The 19,819-nt window shown below is 33.3% G+C and overlaps 1 protein-coding gene across 2 annotated transcripts; it reads left to right on the top strand.

The window, feature by feature from the left end:
- Nucleotides 1-200: 200 nt before the first annotated feature.
- Nucleotides 201-8,099, top strand: LOC121251095 (ion channel CASTOR-like). 2 transcript variants are annotated; one of them, XM_041150425.1, is made up of 12 exons: nucleotides 201-787; nucleotides 884-955; nucleotides 1,510-2,091; nucleotides 2,257-2,439; nucleotides 2,945-3,004; nucleotides 3,094-3,297; nucleotides 3,482-3,730; nucleotides 5,027-5,125; nucleotides 5,528-5,722; nucleotides 6,053-6,145; nucleotides 7,354-7,620; nucleotides 7,799-8,099. In XM_041150425.1, exons 1-12 carry the CDS (start codon nucleotides 326-328, stop codon nucleotides 8,015-8,017), a joined length of 2,685 nt encoding a protein of 894 aa, XP_041006359.1. In that variant the 5' UTR covers nucleotides 201-325; the 3' UTR covers nucleotides 8,018-8,099. The 2 variants fall into 2 exon arrangements, with proteins under 2 accessions (XP_041006359.1, XP_041006352.1); XM_041150418.1 differs by lacking the exon at nucleotides 5,027-5,125 and adding an exon at nucleotides 5,180-5,278.
- The last annotated feature ends 11,720 nt before the right edge of the window (nucleotides 8,100-19,819 follow it).

The following is a 19,819-nucleotide window of genomic DNA, read 5'->3' on the forward strand; positions in this document are numbered from 1 at the left end:
TTGAGATTAAAGTTAAAAAATTGAATAAAATATTATTAAAATATATTTGTTAATATTATTTTTGTTTTGAGATTTGAAAAAATTAAATTATTTATTTTATTTTATGTAGAAATTTAAAAAAATTATAATAATCAAATGAGATGAATTGAGTTGAAATATTTCTTAAAAACAAACGAGACCTAAGCTTTCAGGCACCAAACTCATTGCAATCATCGCCATTGTTAAAACTTAAAAGCTATCGTTGTTAGACACAAAGTGAGATTAGAGACTCAAATTTAACCATCTTCCCAAAAAAGCCCCTAATCTATTTTCTGTAATACCCGCCATGCCGCTCGAGACAGACCCTCCTCCTCCATTCACGACCACCGGCAGCAGTAGGGACTGGTTCTTCCCATCACCGGCCTACATCCACTCCCCTGTGAAACCCCAGAAAAATCCCCGGAAATTCACCACAAGCTCAAGAATCTCACGCCCCTACCCTCCCGACCCGAGGCCTCCAAGGATTTCGCCTTTTCGAGAGGTTCCCGCCTCCGACTCGACGCCGGAAAAGGACTTAAACTATGCCGGGATTCGCCGGAGAGTGGACCTCGCTCGAAGGAGGGAGATTCGTTCGAAACCGAACGAAAACGGCGCCGCTTCTGGACGGAAGTCCGAAGTTACGGGCGTTTCGGGGACTAAGCTGGCCTCAAGCTGCATTTCGGCGGAGAAAGAGTCTACTTCCAAGAATTTTATCGTGTCTTCTTGTCGAGGGTTGAAAATTCGGTGGAAAACGGCCATCTTAGCAGCCGTAGTGCTCCCTCCCTCTCTCTCTCTCTCTCTCTCTCTCTCTCTCGCACATCAATGGTTAGTTCTATGGCTGACAATTGTGTCTGTTTATATGTAGATTTTGATTACAGTATTCTCCTCTCTTTTGCACAGAAACTTCTCATTACAGAACCAAGTCAATGAGCTGCAGGTATATAACACTTCAAAGCTTCATTTTTTAAAATTTATCTGCTAAAAGTTGGTTTGTGTTTTATTTTCGTTTTCGTTGCTTTCTGTCATAATTGTTACTGTGTTCAAAACACTCTCCAGGAATTCAATGCAGCAGAAGTTTATGAGTACTAGAACATCCTGCTATTTATTATTATTTGGTTCTTTTTGGTAAACCATATATATTCCATGTTTCCCTCATTACAGCCGAGAGGAATATTGATAATAGTCTTCAAACAACACTTGGGTCTAAGCTTGTGATTTCAACATGCTAACTTCTACATGTGTAAATTTGTGATCTCAACAAGCTTAAAAAATAAAGTCCTTTGCCATAACAGGAGACTTAACCCCCCCCCCCCCCCCCCCCCCCCCCCCCCCCCCCCCCCCCCCCCCATCTTTTCCTTTTATATTGAAGTGATCTCAAAGCAATCAGGTCTGAAACTTGTTTGAGATCGATTTGTATAATTAAGACCTTAATAATTGGGACTTAGTTTCTCTTATAAAAAAAAATAATTGGAATTTAGTTTCTGCTTGCAGGACCAGATCTCCAAATGCAATATCTCTTTTGATGCTACCAATTCCATTAAACAGGAGAGTGATCATCATCTAAGCAAAAACTTGAAAATTTTATCACTCGTGCTCTCTGTCACAATTTTATCCACCCCTCTTCTTATTTTCAAGTACATTGACTATGTCTCTAAATCAAGATCACTGGACAATGTTTTGGAAGAAGTTTCTCTTAGCAAACAACTAGCCTATCGGGTGGATGCGTTTTTATCAGTCCATCCATATGCTAAGCCATTGGCCTTGCTAGTTGCAACTCTATTACTTATATGCCTTGGGGGATTGTCACTTTTTGGAGTGACTGATGGTAGCTTAGCGGAATGCCTTTGGTTATCATGGACGTATGTAGCTGATTCAGGAAACCACACTGACTCTGAAGGTATTGGTTGGAGGCTAGTTTCAGTTTCCATTAGCTTTGGTGGGATGCTTATTTTTGCAATGATGCTTGGACTTGTTTCTGATTCAATTTCCGAAAAGCTTGACTCACTGAGGAAAGGAAGAAGTGAGGTTGTAGAACAAAATCACACTTTGATTCTTGGGTGGAGTGATAAATTGGTAAGGTTCTGATTTCACAGTTCATTATATGAAGGCATCTGAATGTCTTCATTTTGTTGATAAAAATGAACTATTTAATATTATTCCATGCTTTATGGAAATGTATTCTACTTCTTTTGTTATTTGTGTGTCTTACCGTCACCATAAATGCCATTGTGGACCCAGGGATCACTACTTAATCAACTTGCTATAGCCAATGAGAGTTTGGGCGGAGGAATTGTTGTAGTGATGGCTGAGCGAGACAAAGAGGAAATGGAACTTGACATTGGTAAAATGGAATTCAATTTCAAAGGAACATCAGTTATATGTAGAAGTGGGAGCCCTCTGATTCTAGCTGACCTGAAAAAGGTCTGCCTGCTTCCTCCATTGTTTTGTTTACATATAATGCTTATGAGTTTTCAATGTAATATCTGGTTATGTTCTACCCCTTCCTGAAAAAACTTGCTGATTGATCTCAAGGACAGAGTTGAATCAGTAAAGAGTTCGTATTGGTTGGAATACAACGTACTGAGTTCTGCCTGAAGTGTTTGTTCTTCTCCCATTAATCCAAAATGTATTCTTGGCAAAAGCATATAGAGCCCTCCTTACATAAATTTTGGTTTTGAATGGATCCTTACATATAATGCTTATGAGTTTTCAATGTAATATCTGTTTTTAGCTACCCTGCCTCCAGGGTCGTGTCTCTTGAGCAGTTCTTGTACCTGGCTTTTGTTTTCGTTTCAGATATACAATGCGATGCAGCCTCACAGTCATGGAACGTGCTATTCTTTGTTGGATTAGAACTAAATGATGCTTACACCCTTTCTAGACTTTGTATTCAGTATTTATTTCGCTGACACCTTTTATTTCATAGGTATCCGTCTCCAAGGCCCGTGCAATCATTGTCCTTGCTGAAGATGGAAATGCTGATCAGGTATACTTAATACTTGAGTGAAGGCATTGACATTCTGTATGATTGATACAAAATTAAATTGCAATTAATTAACATTTGATTTGATATAGAGTGATGCTCGTGCACTTAGAACAGTGTTAAGTCTAACTGGAGTTAAAGAAGGACTTAGAGGACATATAGTTGTTGAACTTAGTGATCTTGACAACGAGGTCCTCGTTAAACTTGTTGGTGGAGATCTTGTAGAAACTGTTGTGGCTCATGATGTAATAGGTCGCTTGATGATTCAATGTGCTCGGCAGCCAGGACTTGCACAGGTCAATTTCCATTACTTTCAACTTCAACATCTTTTAAGTGTATCTTCTAGATTTTTCTTGTATTGGATATCATTTCCTGCCATGAATTATCATGTTATGCAAATAAGATCCATAATTAGATTCATCTAATTATTGTGTGGTATATGTGTGCTATCCTTAACCTGTTGGGCTGGTTTTTTGACAGATCTGGGAAGACATACTTGGGTTTGAAAATTGTGAGTTCTACATCAAAAGATGGCCTCAGTTGGATGGCATGCAATTTGAGGATATCTTAATCAGTTTTCCTGATGCCATTCCTTGTGGAATCAAGGTTGCATCACGTGGTGGTAAAATTATTCTGAATCCTGATGATTCGTATGTTCTACAAGAAGGTGATGAAATTCTTGTTATAGCTGAGGATGATGACACCTATTCTCCAGCAACATTGCCTACGGTACTTTCATTCTCCTCGGACCATATAGATTCTAAATAAGTTGCATGTTTTTATTTTTCGTTTGATGGCATTTATGTGTAAATTTCATCGTTAGAGACTTCCCTTCTCCTTGTCCGCGGCAGGTGACATTCAGGCCCTCCAATTGGAAAGGGGGACGAAGGAATAAAAAGGCAGAAGAAAAAAGTGAACATGTGAATTAGGAAAACTTTCTCGTGACTTGGCTAGGATATGTAGTCTGTACTTGACTTAGTAGTCATCATTCCATCAGGGCAAGCATCAACATCTCTTGGAAAATACCATATATGCTCCAGTATGCCTTGATAATTTCATATTACATTTATCTGTTTGCTTCATAGTATCAAGTGAAATTGTCCATTTAACTGCACTGAAACAGCTGTGGTAATTGTACTTCCTACTGAATATAGTGTTCTTTGGGGTTGGCTACTGGCTAGGTCTAGGTTCAAATCCTATCAATTTCATTCCTCTTTCATAAAATGGAATCTTTGGTTAGTAGCTGATCTTTTCCTCTTAAAAGGGTTTTTAAGATCACACAGATATTTAGCATGTATGGGGGGGAAGATAATTATATGCATTAGTATAAATATATCTTCACCAAAAGGTTTTACCATGGATATGTTGCGAGTGTTTGTTGTTCTGGACCATCAAATTGAGGAGCCAGATCAAAATCTAAACAAATTAGATTGCTCCACAAGAACTAAAGAACTTTTGAATGCATTTGAAGAATAGGTTTAGACAAATCGCGTGATAATAAAATTCTTATTAATTATCAGAAAAAGGTTTTGACAAATCCATCTGCCTTACCATTTAAATCGTAAAATTGCGTGGGTTGTCCCTGCTTTATCTCCTAGGCTTTGGTGCACAATGCTGTGGGACCTGGTGCACTGTGTATGGTATAATAGAGAATCGGAGACATCACTGTACTCTGACAGTGGTGTACATTGTCATATAACAGAGGTAGTCACCTTCATGCTACTAATTAGGGGGAACTAAAATTCATTAGAAGAATTTGATTATGCACGTTGATGTGATTTAACAAATCAAATAAAGCAGAAAAGAGAATAAGTTACCATGGCTATTAGACCAAATGACATCTCTCCCATAATGAGCAATGTAGGAAGAAGTTATAGGCTTGGTCCAAGACAAGTGCATGAGTTATATTTACCTGTTAAATAAAGGAGAAGTCACAGTTAGGTCAGTTGGACTAAAAAGTTCTAGTAAAATAATAATATTAAACCAAGATAAAACTTACAAAGTATAATCAATTTGATCATTCAGGTCAAAGAAGCATCACTCATACACATTTCACGACCAACAAGAAAGCCACAGAAGATTCTACTTTGTGGATGGAGAAGGGACGTTGATGATATGATTGTGGTAAGTCCTTTCTACTGAAGCCCCTAATCCCTCCTTTTTGCCTGAATGCTGCAGGTTTGGAGAGGTAGTCTTCCAAAAGACTTTGTCGTTCCAAAAACTACAGAAAGGATACTTTTTTGTGGTTGGCGGCGAGATATGGAGGATATGATTCTGGTAATGTTACGAGAAATCTGCTGCCATGATCCCAATGTTGTTGGGTGCATTTCCTGGTGTAAACAAAATGGTGGTAGCCATGTCAAAAACATTTTTTTGTGTCTACATAACTAAATTTTATTGCGCACGCACTTATAATTAGCTTCTACCAGCTTCCACTACCTTGGACTGCTATATCCTTTTTCATGCTACAGTATAAAATAGAAATACTCACTGGAAGATTGTCATTTATTCATCTATATTATTTAGGTATTGGATGCATTTCTAGCTCCTGGTTCAGAGCTTTGGATGTTCAATGATGTTCTTGAGAAGGAGAGGGAAAAGAAGCTTATTGATGGTGGTCTTGACATCAACCGGTTGATTAATATATCCTTGGTTAATCGAGAGGGAAATGCTGTAATACGGCGTCACTTGGAAAGCCTCCCCCTTCAATCTTTTGATTCAGTAAGTAGCATGAAATTTTAGTTTTAAGAATTTGCTATGCGGTGTCCTCAGGGCACCGCCAGATAGATCTCCTGTGGGAAAGAATCTGGTGGATGAGTTTGACCATCTGAGTTGCCTTCCCAGAAATGTGCCATAATTTTACTCTGTGAACTGTAGTATATCAGTTAGTGAGAATCATAAACTAGGTTACATATTTATGGTTGGATATATATGCTACCATAAGTGAGTCTTGTAAAGGGTATTTGTAAGTGATGTGTGAAGATACTTATGTATGAACGTGCCCTAGTCACATGCTTGACAATATTTTGATGTAGTTCCTGATCTGTGCAGATATTAATTCTGGCCGATGAATCTGTGGAAGATTCAGCAATTCAAGCTGATTCCAGATCTCTTGCCACGTTACTGTTAATTCGTGACATTCAGGTAGTTGGCTTAAAATTCACTCTTTTAAGTGGACCTTAGTGAAACTATCAAAACTATCAACTCTTTAATATTGTTTCTCTTAATTTTAATATTCCTTTTATGGTGTTTATCAGTTGTTCTGATTCTGTTGATCGAGTCTACTTTTACCTGGTTGCACTTTAGACTTGGCTCTTCATATTTTGATACTATTATCCCCCATCTTGTTGTGCAAAACACACACACACACCAACGATGGCAAACTAAAGTAAATGCAAGCATGATCAATTTCATGACACACAATATATGCGGTTTAACAAATTGCCTACGTCCACAGAGCTGCAGAAATCTTATTAACCAGAAGAGATTACAATTACTCAATCTCAACTCACACTCTTTAGGATTTTTTGCTTCCTCACACAATATGCACTTACTTGACAATTGTTCTTACTAAAAAATATGTTGAAAGTCATACAAAACAAGACAAATATAACATATTTATAGTAAACGGCACTGAAAATCCTAATTTGGCAAAAACTTCCTTGTTCGCTCAAGCAGCATGTCAAGCGCGCCTCGAGGAACATCCAATGAACATTGGCTCGAACAGGGTGTCAAGCGTGGCTTAAGCGAACACTAGGGTTTGTGTCTCGCTTGAGCCCACTGTCAAGCGCACTTTGAGCGAACTCACGGGTTGAGTTTCGCTCGAGCCCACTGTCGAGCGCATGTCGAGCGAACTCACTGTTCCTCGATTTTCTGCTCACAGATCAGTCTCCACATGCAACCCAACACATCTAAAAAGCTTTCTGCATGCTGAGTTTTTTGGATAAATTTACCTAGCATTCTTTTGGCCATATTTGAGATTTTAGCCTCGTTTGGTTACACAAACTATCTCATTTCATCAAAGCATTACAACTTTCCTAAACTCCCACATAAAATATAATAAACAATTCAACTTTTTCAAATTTCAAAACAAAAATAATATTAAAAAATTATATTATAAGAATATTTTATTTAACTTTCAACCTTCGTCTCATCTCATCTGTATAACCAAACGAGGCCTGAGAATATGCTAAGATTTGAATAGAAGTTTCTCACTTGCCCAATTGAGATTGGTTCATAAGAGCATTGGTGGAGAGTATATAAAAGTGCTTGGCTTTGAGATTGAGTTATCATTCATATATTCACCCCTTTCATTGATTCTGACAACCTTTTTGTTTCTTGGGTTTTTGCAGGCAAAACGTCTCCCATACAGAGATGCCATGGTAACCCAAGTTCATAGAGGAAGCTCCTCACAAGGCTCTTGGATAGGAGAAATGCAGCAAGCTTCTAATGAATCAGTTATAATCAGTGAAATTCTGGACCCAAGAACGAAAAACCTATTATCCATGTCGAAGATCAGTGACTATGTTTTATCAAATGAACTTGTCAGCATGGCACTCGCCATGGTTGCAGAGGATCGACAAATAAATGATGTATTAGAAGAGCTCTTTGCAGAGGAGGTAGTCTTCCTTTCAATGATAATGAGAAACACACATACAGCATGTAGCAAGCATTTGACGAAAGCACAGAAAACATTCATTTTGTTCCCACGTTACATATATGGCAATAATTCACAAAAAACCTCACACCTAAGCACTTGCTTATTTGATCAGTCATATATGCTTTGGCTTTTATCAGGGAAATGAGATGCATATAAGGCAAGCAGATCTCTATCTTCGTGATGGGGAGGAATTGAGTTTCTATGAGATACTCTTACGAGCTCGGCAGAGGAGGGAGATTGTGATTGGTTACCGATTAGCTAATTCTGAGAGAGCTGTCATCAATCCTCCTGCTAAAGGGGAGAGACGAAGGTGGTCAATGAAGGATGTTTTTGTGGTAATTGCCGAGAAGGATTGAGTCACAAACCAGGTTTCATTGGTAAGAATGAAATTTGTTCATAATCAGGAAAGGATTAAAGATCTTAGCAATTGAGATTCTAATCATAGTGATAGCATCCATCTCTATGCCATCGATGTAAATGAAGTTGAAAACAATGACTTATCCCCCCCCCCCCCCCCAAATACTGCCTGCAAATGGGTTAAGGGTTTTTGAATCCCACATATGTACGGTAGCCTTTATGATTGTGAATGGGTTGAACAGCTTAGACCGAGTCAATAGCTTGAAGCAAAAGGAGTTATTTTGAGTTCACATTTCATCCTTTTAAAAGATAATCTGGATAAAAATTTTGAAAAAAATATGCTACTATGTCGCCTCATTTTGCTTATTCATTTTGACCGCTTATGCATTTAATTTTTTTCTTTCACTTACTGATTAAGGAAGTCACTATTAATGTATGGAAAATGCTAGAGAGCCTGATTTGGACTCCCGTTTGCTTTTTCTGTCTAACATGGGAATGCCAGTTGGCATTTCCGTCCTTTTTTTTTCTTTCCCTCACCCAGATCTCTCTTACGCCGCGTCTCCCCTGTGCCCAGTTAAACTCATTCTCCGTCTCCCATCTCCCCCCGCATCTCCGTCTCCATCTCCCCTCCCTCGCGTCTCTGTCTCCCCTGCTTGCCAATCACTGCCCAATTCTTCTTAAGGTAAGATGCTGATGTCCTTTTTTATTTTTAGTTATGTTTTCTGCCTTTGGTTGTTTTGGAATTTTTTTTAGACTCAGTTTTGAGTTTTGTTGTATCAATTTGAGACTCATTGTTGGTTTTTTTTTTTTTTTACTCAGTTTTTTAGTTTTGTTGAGTTTTGGAATTTTTTTTTTACTAAAGTTTATGGCTTTGTTGATTTGTGGCTTTGTTTCGATTAAGGTAAGAAGAGTGAGGCTCTTTTGGATAGTTGAAGGATTAAATGAGGTGAATTAGGGAAGTTGGTCTTTGAGTGTTGGTGGGTTCGGCTATGGCAGTTGGTCACAGTGGTTGCTGATTTTCTAAGCACCAAATGCTCGATAAAATGTCACAAAAAAGATAACAGAGTGATTTTTTGAAATGTAGTTGGTCATTGTAGTGATTTTCTGAGCACTTTGACAAAAAGTTTGGTCTTTGTATATTAAAGACAAAAAATGATCCGATTTAGAAGTATAATATATAATGTAATTGTTTATTACAATAGGAGTTTTTTTTTTCTTTTAAGCACCATTGCTTTTTGTTTTTTGTTTTTTTAAACACCATTGCTTCATGTTTGACTACTAATATATTACAACATAAAAAGTTTTTTTTTAATATCTTTTCACATGTATCTTTGTAGACAATTACAACGTTACAATAAATGCCGACATAGAATATTCAAATAATGAGTGTGATGATGTAGGAATTGATAAGGAGATTGGAGGTGATAAAACTATTGGAGAATCAACAGTTGGAATGCAATTTTCATCCGTAGAGGAAGTGCATGCTTACTATATGAAGTCTAGTAAGAGGAAGGAATTTGCAATATCCAAAAGGAATTCTAGTAAGGATGACGATGGGACGGTAAAAATGGTTTTGCTTGGCATGTGCGTGAGGACGCACATCAAAGAGTAGGGCTGTCAATGTTATGAAACCAAGACAAACAATAAAGATGAGGTGTAAGGTTAGGATTAATGAGGTATTCAATGATGAAAGTAGATATAATATATCTAAGGTGATATTGAATCACACAGAGCTGTAGTCTGGGAAAGTCAAGACATTTCAGATGCTTTAAAAAGGTTGATGCTTGTGTTACTAAGAGATTTGAAATAAATGACGAGGTAGGAATAATGTTGTCCAAAAATTTCAAGTATGTGATTGTTGAGGCGGGCGGTTACGAGAATATAACATTCGGGGAGGAGTGTCGAAACTGCATTGACAATGCACGACGATTTTGTCTTGGGGTTGGAGGCAGTGTACTCTGTAACTATTTCGAATATATGCAAAAAAGAAATCCAGAATTTTATTATAAGATAGACGTTGACAATGAGATGTGGTTAACGAATGTGTTTTGGGCAAACGCCCGAAGTAGAGCTGTGTATGAATCATTCATAGATGTGATTACATTTGATACAACATATCTAACTAATACGTATAAAATATCTTTTGCACCATTTGTGGGTGTGAACCACCATGGACAATCAATTCTACTCGGATGCGGATTGATATCCAGTGAGGACGCAGATACATTCGAGTGGTTATCTGAGTCATGGTTGCAGTGTATGAATAATCAACTGTCAAATGCAATCATCACAGATTAAGACAAGGCCATAAAAATTACAATCTCAAGAGTGTTTCCAACTTCTAGACATTGATTCTGCTTGTGGTATATAATAAAAAAGTTTCCTAAGAAGTTTAGATCACATTGTTGATATGGGGAAATCAATAATACTATACATATGTGCATTTATGACTCTTTCAGTCAACATGGGTTTGAGGAACATTGGTGATGTATGTTCGATATATATGATTTGCATGAGAATGCATGGTTGGTATCACTGTATAATGATCGTCATTTTTAGGTCTCAGCCTATGTTAGAGATACATTCTAGACAGGAATGTCAACTACACAACAGATTGAAGAAATGGATGCATTTTTTGACAACAATGTTCACTCCAGAACTACTTTGAAGCAACTTGTTGACCAGTATGATTTGGCCCTTACGAGGAAGGTAGATAATGAAGCAACTGCTAACTTCAAATCTTTTAACACGGACATTCCTTGCATCAGTTGCCATCCTCTTGAAAAGCAATTTCAAAGTGCATATACTCTTGCTAAGTTCAAAGAAGTACAAGTGAAATTACGAGGATTTTTATATTTGACTACTAAGGAGATGGGGTGTGAGGATGGTATATATACGTTTTGTTGTTGTGGATGAGGTTCAAGTTGGTGATGACTTTTTAAAACGTGTAACCTTTAATGTCAAAGTTGTTCAAGATCCCTTTGATGTGAAATGCAGTTGTAAGTTATTTGAGTTTAGGAGTATTTTGTGCAGGCACGCTATCTGTATCTTAACTCAGATTGGTCAATATATAATACCATCAAAATACATCTTGAATCGGTGGAGGAATGATGTTAAGCGAAAATACACCTTCGTGAAAAGTAGTTATGATACTAGTAGCATCAACGATGCGCAAAGGTACGATAGGATCCAAAATTGCTTTTATGAATTGTGTTCCAATGCTTCAAAGGCTGAGAATAGTTGTGTTAAATTGATTAGTCAGATAGAACAGTTGAAGAAACAGTAACCTGGTATTGCTGATCATGATACTAGCAACACAGTTAATACAACTACTTCCATGGAAGGCACGGCATGTAGAGTTTTTAGTCTGTTGGTAGTTCGTAGTAAGGGAAGCCTACTGTCTAAGAGAAAAATGCACCCCTTTGAGAAGAGTTATAAGAAATCTAGTATGAAAAGGCGATTACACAACAACGAAACTGAAGTTCCTTTTTATTACTTCATTTATGATTCAACATATTTTTTATTTATTGTTTTGCGGTTTTTTATTTCAATTATTTTAAAATTATATTTTTAACACTAGGATCAGCAAAGTCAAGTTTAGACATATGCGCTAGATTTTTTTTCAACTCCTTCAACTGCTCATCACTCATAGGTAACGTAAAACTAACTTATTTTGGTAATCTTTTTAGTGAATTGCGTTGCCACTTTTAATATTTTTTTAGGCCCCTATAGGAGTCAACTCTAGAGCCTTTTCATCAGGACTTCAATGCGTTTTGATTGGTAGAGGCCATGAGAGAAATTCGTGGCAGTTATTACTTGTTTTATAATTTTGAAATATTGAAATTTTATTGAACCTATTTTTGTAACTCTTTGTTAATGTAAGCACTCGTAGTTTTCCTCAATTGATGTAAGCACTCATGGTTTTTGTAACTCTTTGTTGATGCAATATAATAATTGCAATCATGCAATTTGGATTACAATAAAAATACTGAATTGTGAAATGCTATTAAGGTACCCTGTACTACGAAATAACAAGATTACATTAAATTCACTTCATAGATTATATATTGGCTTCTATTTTTCTAAAAAATATGCCTAAATAAAGTACTCATGACACTGAAATTACTAAAACTATAATGACTCTCTCAACATTTATCTTGCGCCTCTCAATCTCTATTTCTAGTTAATGTCGAGTTGTTTGTACATCTATTACTAGTTGTATCTTTTGAATGTCGATTTAAAAACGGTTGATTCTTTTCTCACCATATGGTGGTATTTCTGGGTCATACCAATAAAAATATCTGCAAGAATGTCCAGACTGCAAAAACAACCAACACATTAGCAACCAAGAATTACTATTCACTTCTTAGCAAACAAGAGTGAAATAACATACCTCAAAGTTTTGGCAACTGAAAAATAGACGTCTATCATTATCCTCTGTATGTGCAGCTCATCGACATGCTTTAATACCACAAAAACATATTAGATATTCATTTTGCCAAAAGTTCTTTGAGCGTGAGATATTGCTAATGTTACTACGTGCTTTAGACATTGTGCCAAGATTTATAATTATTATGTCACTACCTCTAAAATGAATGACCTGAAATGTCGTTTTCTCTCATTAATAAAATGGATGGATCATATATCCGTTTTGTGTATTGACATTTATACTGCCCTCATACGAATGTACATTATATCCTAACTGCTTAATTCTCCCAAAAAGTCTACGATGGAATTTAGCATATTTTCTTCAACTAGTTTGAGACATTAAAACAAAGAGGTGGTGGAAATAATGTATGCAGATATATCAGTCTCCAACAAAAGATATATGCCCTTACAATTGTAAAAACAATTCTATCCCAAGTAATACCATAAAAAGAATAAAAAAATAAAGAAAATTACAAGTAGTAATGATGATATCTGTAAGGGAAATAATAAACTAGTAGAAAAGGTTACACTAAACAGGAAGGCAAAATTCAGTACTCTAAAAGGAAAGAACGACTTTATATTCCAGTTGTTGTTGCAACCTAAATTTAGTACCAAGAAACAACTTCATTTCATTTTGTAGTTCTTTGTAGCATTTTGTTGAGCACTTGGTACTCAGAAAATCACCAACCAGTGTGACCAACTGTCATAGCCGAACCCACCAACACTCAAAAGACCAACTTCCCTAATTCACCTCATTTAATCTTTCAACTATCCAAAAGAGCCTCACTCTTCTTGCCTTAACCGAAACAAAGCCACAAATCAACAAAGCCAGAAACTTGAGTCCAAAAAAAAAAAAGGAATCAGAACTCAAAAACTGAGTAAAAAAAAAAATTCACAATAAGTCTCAAATGGTACAATAAAACTCAAAACTGAGTCAAAAAAATTCTAAAACAACCAAAGCCAGAAAATAAAACTAAAAAAAAAAAAAAAAAGGCATCGGCATCTTACCTTGAGAAGAACTGGGCAGTGATCGGCGAGCAGGGGAGACGGGTTCACTAGGTAGGGGAGATGGAGATGGAGACGCAAGGGAGGGAAGATGGAGACGAGGACAGAGACGTGGGGGAGATGGGAGACGGAGAATGAGTTTCACTATGCATAGGGGAGACGCGGCGTGAGAGAGATCTGGGTGAAGGAGGGAAAAAGAAAAAAAAAAAAAAAAAAGCCTTCCCACGTCAGACGGGAAAAGCAAACGGGAGCCCAAATCGGGCTCCCTATTATTTTCCTTAATGTATTGATGTATTTTCTTATTTTTTAAAAATATTTAAATATGTTAAAAAATGTAAAAAAAATAAAAAGTGAGATTTGTACTAGTGGGCATGTCAGCGGTCAAAGCTAGGCGGCACACCAGCACTACTTATTCTAAAATAACAAAGGTTCGACCAATTCCTCTTTGGAGATCAGATGCTTTGGAATCCATACTATTCCTTGATATCTATACTATATATAATAAGTGGGGATAGCATGAACAGTGTTTTTGTCGTCCCTTGTGTATGTGGTCCGTGTTTTGTGTGTTTATCTTTTCTGTCCTTTTGTTTTGGTGATTTATGTCCATTTAAGTGAGGGTGTTTTGGTCTTTGAGTGTAGCTGTGTCAGAGGCTTTAGGTTTTTTTCCCTTCCAAGTCTTTTTATTTTCTTTTCGTTTTCTCTCTACCTTTTATCTTCTCCCCGTCATCTTCTATGCATCTCCTCTCTCCGAAAGTAAAGTGTTTTCTCTCTTCGTCTTCTCTCTTCTCTTAATGTTTTGTGTTCTCTAGGTATCTCTTCAGATTTGTTATGTAGCATTTGTTTTTTTTCTTTTTCTTTTTTTTGTGCCGTTGGTTTGGGAATTTTACATGGATTTGTTGGCTTTCTCTCTTAGGATTTGAAAATATGTTGTTTGTTTGTATGTTCTAGGTGTGCATATTGTGGGTTTTTTATATTTTTTTCAAAAAAAATAAACTTTTCTCGTGGGGTTGTTAGCTTTTTCTCTTCGGATTTGCACAAACATCTTTCCTTTGTATGTTCTGGGTTTGCATGTTGTGGGTTTTTTGTATTTTTTGTAAAAAAAATATTTTTTTCGTAGGTTTTAGCTTTTTGGCGTTAGGTTTATTTTTTATGTCGTTAAATGTTCATTTTTATGTTTTGGATTTGTATGTTTTTCGATTTTTTATATTTTTTCGTGAAAAAAAAAATTAATGGGCTTCTTTGCATTCTCTCTTTGGATTTGCAGATATGTTGTTCTTTTTTTTATGAGTTTTAGCTTTTTCACCTTGGGTCTTTTTTTTCACTACATTAAATCTGGTTTTAACATTTTGAATTTTTTTTTTTTTTTTGTTTTGTGGTTTGCTTATATGAGTTTTTCTGTAGTTTTTTTATTCGTTGTCATTTTTTTTTAATCAAGTGAGTCATAGCTTTTTTTTTTTTTTTTACTTTTTACATGAGTTTGTTCGCATTCTCCTTGGATTTGCAAATATTGTTCCTTTGTATGTACTGAGTTTGAATGTTATGAATTTTTTATTTTTTTGTGAAAAAATATATTTTTTCATGGGTTTTAGTTTTTTCGCGTTGAGTCTTTTTTTTCATTGCATTAATTCTGGTTTTAATATTTTATATCATTTTTTGTGTTTTGTGATTTGCTGATATGAGTTTTTCTATAGGTTTTTTTGTTGTCATTTCTTTCTTTCTTTCTTTTTTTTTTTTTTTTTAATCAATTGAGTCATACCTTTTCTTGACTATATGCTAGCTAGAACCAAGTTTTGAAACTATGATGGATAATATATTTTTTTTATTCTGTTTTTTGCTTTTGTTATTTACATATTTTTGAAAAAATTGTTATTTTTCATTTAATTTTTTTTATCAACTTAGATTTAGCTTTTTGGCGTTAGTTCTTTTATTTTATGCCGTTAAATGTTTGTTTGTATGTTGTAGGTTTGCATGTTCTTGATTTTTTGCATGAAAAAGTAGATTAGTTACAGACTTGTTGGCTTTGGCTTTTTCGTTGGATTTTTTTTTGTGGCGTTAAATCTGGTTTTAACATTTGTATGAGTTTTTTGTGTTTTGTGGTTTGTTGATATGAGTTTCTTTGTAGTTTTTTTTTTTATTTTTGTCATTTCCTTTTTTTTATCAACTAAGTCATGGCTTTTTTTTTGTTTGTGTTTGATAGCTAGAAGCAAGTTTTGAAATTGTGTTGGATGACATTTTTTTTGTTCTGTTTTCTACTAGCTAGAAGCAATATTTGAAACTGCATTTATGTGTTGTGAGTTTTTTGTATTTTTTGTGAAAAAAGAAATATTTATTTATGGATTTTAGCTTTTTGGCATTGGGGTTTTTTTCATGCTATTAAATCTGGTTTAATATTTTGCATGAGTTTTTTTTTTTTTGTATTATTATTATTATTCTATCGTTTACTGATCTAGGGTTTTCTGTAGTTTTTTTTTTCTTTATCATTTTGGGATTTTTTTTCTTTTTCTTTTTATTTTGGAAGAGGAAGAAAAAAATTATTTATATAAATAAAGGCTTATTGTGAAGGTGAAGTTTGTTCATCTCTTACTTCATTTCATACTTACAACAAGAAATAACTAATTCAATTTGGTGTTAGCTAGTGGCAAGTTTTGAAAATGTGCTCATTTTTTTCTTATTCTATTTTTTGCTCTTGTTATTTACATATCTCTGAAAAAGTTAATTTTTTTTCGTTTTTTTTTCAGCTTAGATTTTTGAGAAAATATAATTTCTCTTTTATATGTTATTTACTTTTATCTTATGGGTTTGAATGTTGCGAGTTCTCTATCTTTTGTTTTCGTTAATTAGCAATTTTCTTATTTTTTTGGCCTTTTCTCTTATCTTTTCGTTTTGAACTTCTCGATTTTTTGTTATCTTTTTTTTTAGCTTATTTTGGTTATGTGATTACAGATTTGTGACAAAATACAAATTTTTTCCCTTATTTGTTGGTAATTTTTAACTGTATAAATCTTTGGTAATTTTTGCTTATAATTTTATTTTTCATTTTAATTGTATAAATCTTTGTCATTTCTTGTTTTTGTTTTGCTTGTTTGCATATTTGTGAAAGAATATATATTTTTTCATTCTTTGATGTGTAGTTTTTTCAATTTTTTATTTTGTAAGCTATTTGTTTATATGTTATGGGTTTGCATGTTGTGAGTTATGTGTTTAGTTTTTTCTTTCATGCATTTTTTAACTTCTTTATTTTTGAGTTCTACTTTATTTATTTTTTTATTCAGTTGTTCACATTTTTTTTTAATGTTATTACGTTGGTTTTTTTTTTCTCTTTGAATTTATGCACTTGGTTGTTTGGTTTTTTGAAGAAATTTGGGTTGCGTATGTTGTGGGTTTGCATGATGTGAATTTATGCGTTTAGTTTTTTCTTTCATGCATTTTTTAATTTCTTCATTTTTGGGTTCTGCTTCTTTTATTTATTTTTATTTAATTGTTTACACTTTTTTTATGTTATCACGTTGGTTTTTCTTTCTCTTTGAATTTATACACTTGATTGATTAGTTTTTTTGAAGGAATTTGGGTTGTGATCTCACTGTTTCGGTTTGTTTCGTCAAATTGAAAGAGTGAGATCAAAGTTTAAATTTGCTAGAAAATATATATCAATTTAATATTTTTGGTTTGCATTTCATTACTTTAGATTGATGACAAATTTGAAGTAAATTTGGACTGTTTCAACTATACTACATATAAATTTCTTGAGTTGCTGACATTTTAATTATTTTGATTCATTCTGTTAGAGCACAATATTTTTAGGTTTGGGCTATTTAGTTTGAGGTTTGTGTTTTTGAATTTTGTCATTTCTGTATAAATCTTTAGTATTGTTTGTTATAATTTTATATTTTTAACTGTATAAATATTTGGTAATTTTTACTTATAATTTTATAATTCATTTTAGAAATATCTGGTTATTTATATATCAAGATTTCTGCTTATTGATTTATTAACGTATATAATTTTAAAAAGTAAATTCCTTGTTTCATCTTGTATTTTTTGATGATTTTCTATTTGCTGTAAATTTTTTTCCATTTGTGATTGTTATATGATCTATCATAAGAATAAAATAAAAAATAACATTTATTATTTTACTTCTTCTTAAAAAAGAGAATTTAGATGATGAGGGTTTTCATTAGTTGATGATTCGTAACAGAATCTACTATGATAGTGTTTAGATAAAAACAAGTTATTATTATAGCTTTCGTTCATTGTCTACTGAAAATCCTCATTCATTTTCTTTCTTTTGAGAATAAGATTGATTTTGTATGTTATAGATGTTTTAATGCTTAAATTAATATCATATTTATTTAGAACATGCAGAATAATGTAAACATTATAATATAATATGATATTATGTGAATATAAATATTAACTTCTTTTATAATATAGTTTATGTACTTTGTTTTGGTGTAAAAGATTCAAGTTATACATTATTATTATATTGGTTACCTTATGTGTTTTTTTTTTTCATTTGTATATATTTTTTTTGTATATTTCAAGATTTGATATGTAATATAATATATATTGAATAAACATAAAATATTAGTTTTTTATAATATATTTTGTTTATTTTTGTTTTAGTATAAAAGATAAGACTTGTAAATTGTTGTTTTATTGTCGTCTTTTGATATTATGATGATTAAGTGGTTTGGGCTTTTCGGTTTCAGGTTGGTATCTCTTAAATTTCTTAATTTGGGCTTTGATTTAGTCTTTCCAATGAATTTGGACTTCGTTCCTACTCTTTGATTTGATTTTTCAAACCAAAAGAATGGGATCAAAGCCCAAATTTGCTGAAAAATGTATATTTGAGAGTTTCAAGTTTATAGTTTGAACTGTGTTGTATATGAATTTGTTGAATTTCTGATTTTATATTATTGCTCCATACTCTTATGGCGCAAGAATTTTTTGTGTTTTGGCTTTTTCATTTCAAGTTCGTATTTCTGAACTCTCTCACTGTGTATAAATATGTAGTAGCGTATATCATTTTATATTTGTGTTTTGTATAGATATTTACCTTCTTCTTTTTTTTTTACTCATGATTTTGTAGTGGCTTTGGATTATTCATCCAATAAATTGTTTTTTTTTTTTTTTTTTTTTTAAAGTTTGGGCTGTTTGGTTGGAGGTTTGTATTTGTGGTCTATGCGAATTCTGTATGAATCTTTAATGCTTTTGCTTATAATTTTTTACTTTGATTCTATAAATTTATTGTTTGAGTTGTATTATATGTAAATTTCTTAAGTTTTTTATTTTTTATTTTACACAATGTTAGATGATCGGTGTTTTCTGTTTTTACAACAGCTTAGTATTGTTATAAAAAAAAAAAAAAAGACAATTTAGATGACGGAGCTTTTTATAAGATGGAGCTTTTTAGCACAAGTTTTGTTGTATTGAAGTTTAAATAAAAGAAAGTTATTATTACAGCTTTTCTCCATCATCTGATGAAAAGCCTCCTCATTGATTTCTTCATGTTTGAGATCAACAATTATTTTGTATGTTTAGATATTTTAATGGTACAATACATACACATATTTAAAGCAAATTTAGAGTCTGAATTATACTATATATAAGGTTTTTCAGTTTATGGCTTTATAATTTTGCCTATTTTGTGATGATGCAAGATTTCTTCGGTTTGGACTTTTTTTATTTCAAGTTGGTATTTCTGAACTTTCTCAATGTGTATATAAATATATCCGTACTTGTATCATTTTATATTTATTTCTTGTTCTTATATTTTCGATTTTTACTTGAGTCCAAAAAATAAAACAAAATATATCCAAGAAGTTTCTCTTGTTTCTAAAGAAAATGAAATAACTAAAAAATATTTTAATAAAATATTAAACGATGAAAGTTTAAATTATTTTAATATTTTAGACATTCCTGTTTTTTAAATTTTTTTATATATTTCTTTCTTTTTAGAAATAAAAGAAACATCCTGGATATATATTTTTTTGTAACAATATGTATTGTTTTTTTTTTTTGTAGAAAATAAAATCAATATTTCAAATTATAGAATTTATTCTTTTTAGTGAAAAATAACATGCAAAGTCATCAAAAAAAGAAAACAAACTTTATGTAGTTGGATACTTTTGTTTCGAAATTCATTTTTGTTATTGTTACATTTATTGTCCGAACTAAACATTTGTTCTTTTTAAGAGATATTCGAACAAAAAGAAAACAAACTTATAAAAACATAAATGAAGCTTTCTTTGTGTATTTTTTAATTAAATTCATCTATTATTCAAGTTGAATATTAACATCCACAGTGATGTTCTTAGTTTTGTTGTTGTAATTTGTTATACAAAATTTAAGCAAAATATGAATTTTAA

Source organism: Juglans microcarpa x Juglans regia, chromosome 1D, assembly GCF_004785595.1.
Source record: "Juglans microcarpa x Juglans regia isolate MS1-56 chromosome 1D, Jm3101_v1.0, whole genome shotgun sequence".
Classification (NCBI taxonomy): Eukaryota; Viridiplantae; Streptophyta; class Magnoliopsida; order Fagales; family Juglandaceae; genus Juglans; species Juglans microcarpa x Juglans regia.

Coding starts and splice junctions, on each gene's coding strand:
- LOC121251095 (XM_041150425.1), top strand. CDS start 326: ATGCCGCTCGAGACAGACCCTCCTCCTCCATTCACGACCACCGGCAGC. Junction 5,723..6,052: donor CCCTTCAATCTTTTGATTCA/GTAAGTAGCATG, acceptor TGATCTGTGCAG/ATATTAATTCTGGCCGATGA. Junction 6,146..7,353: donor TGTTAATTCGTGACATTCAG/GTAGTTGGCTTA, acceptor GGGTTTTTGCAG/GCAAAACGTCTCCCATACAG.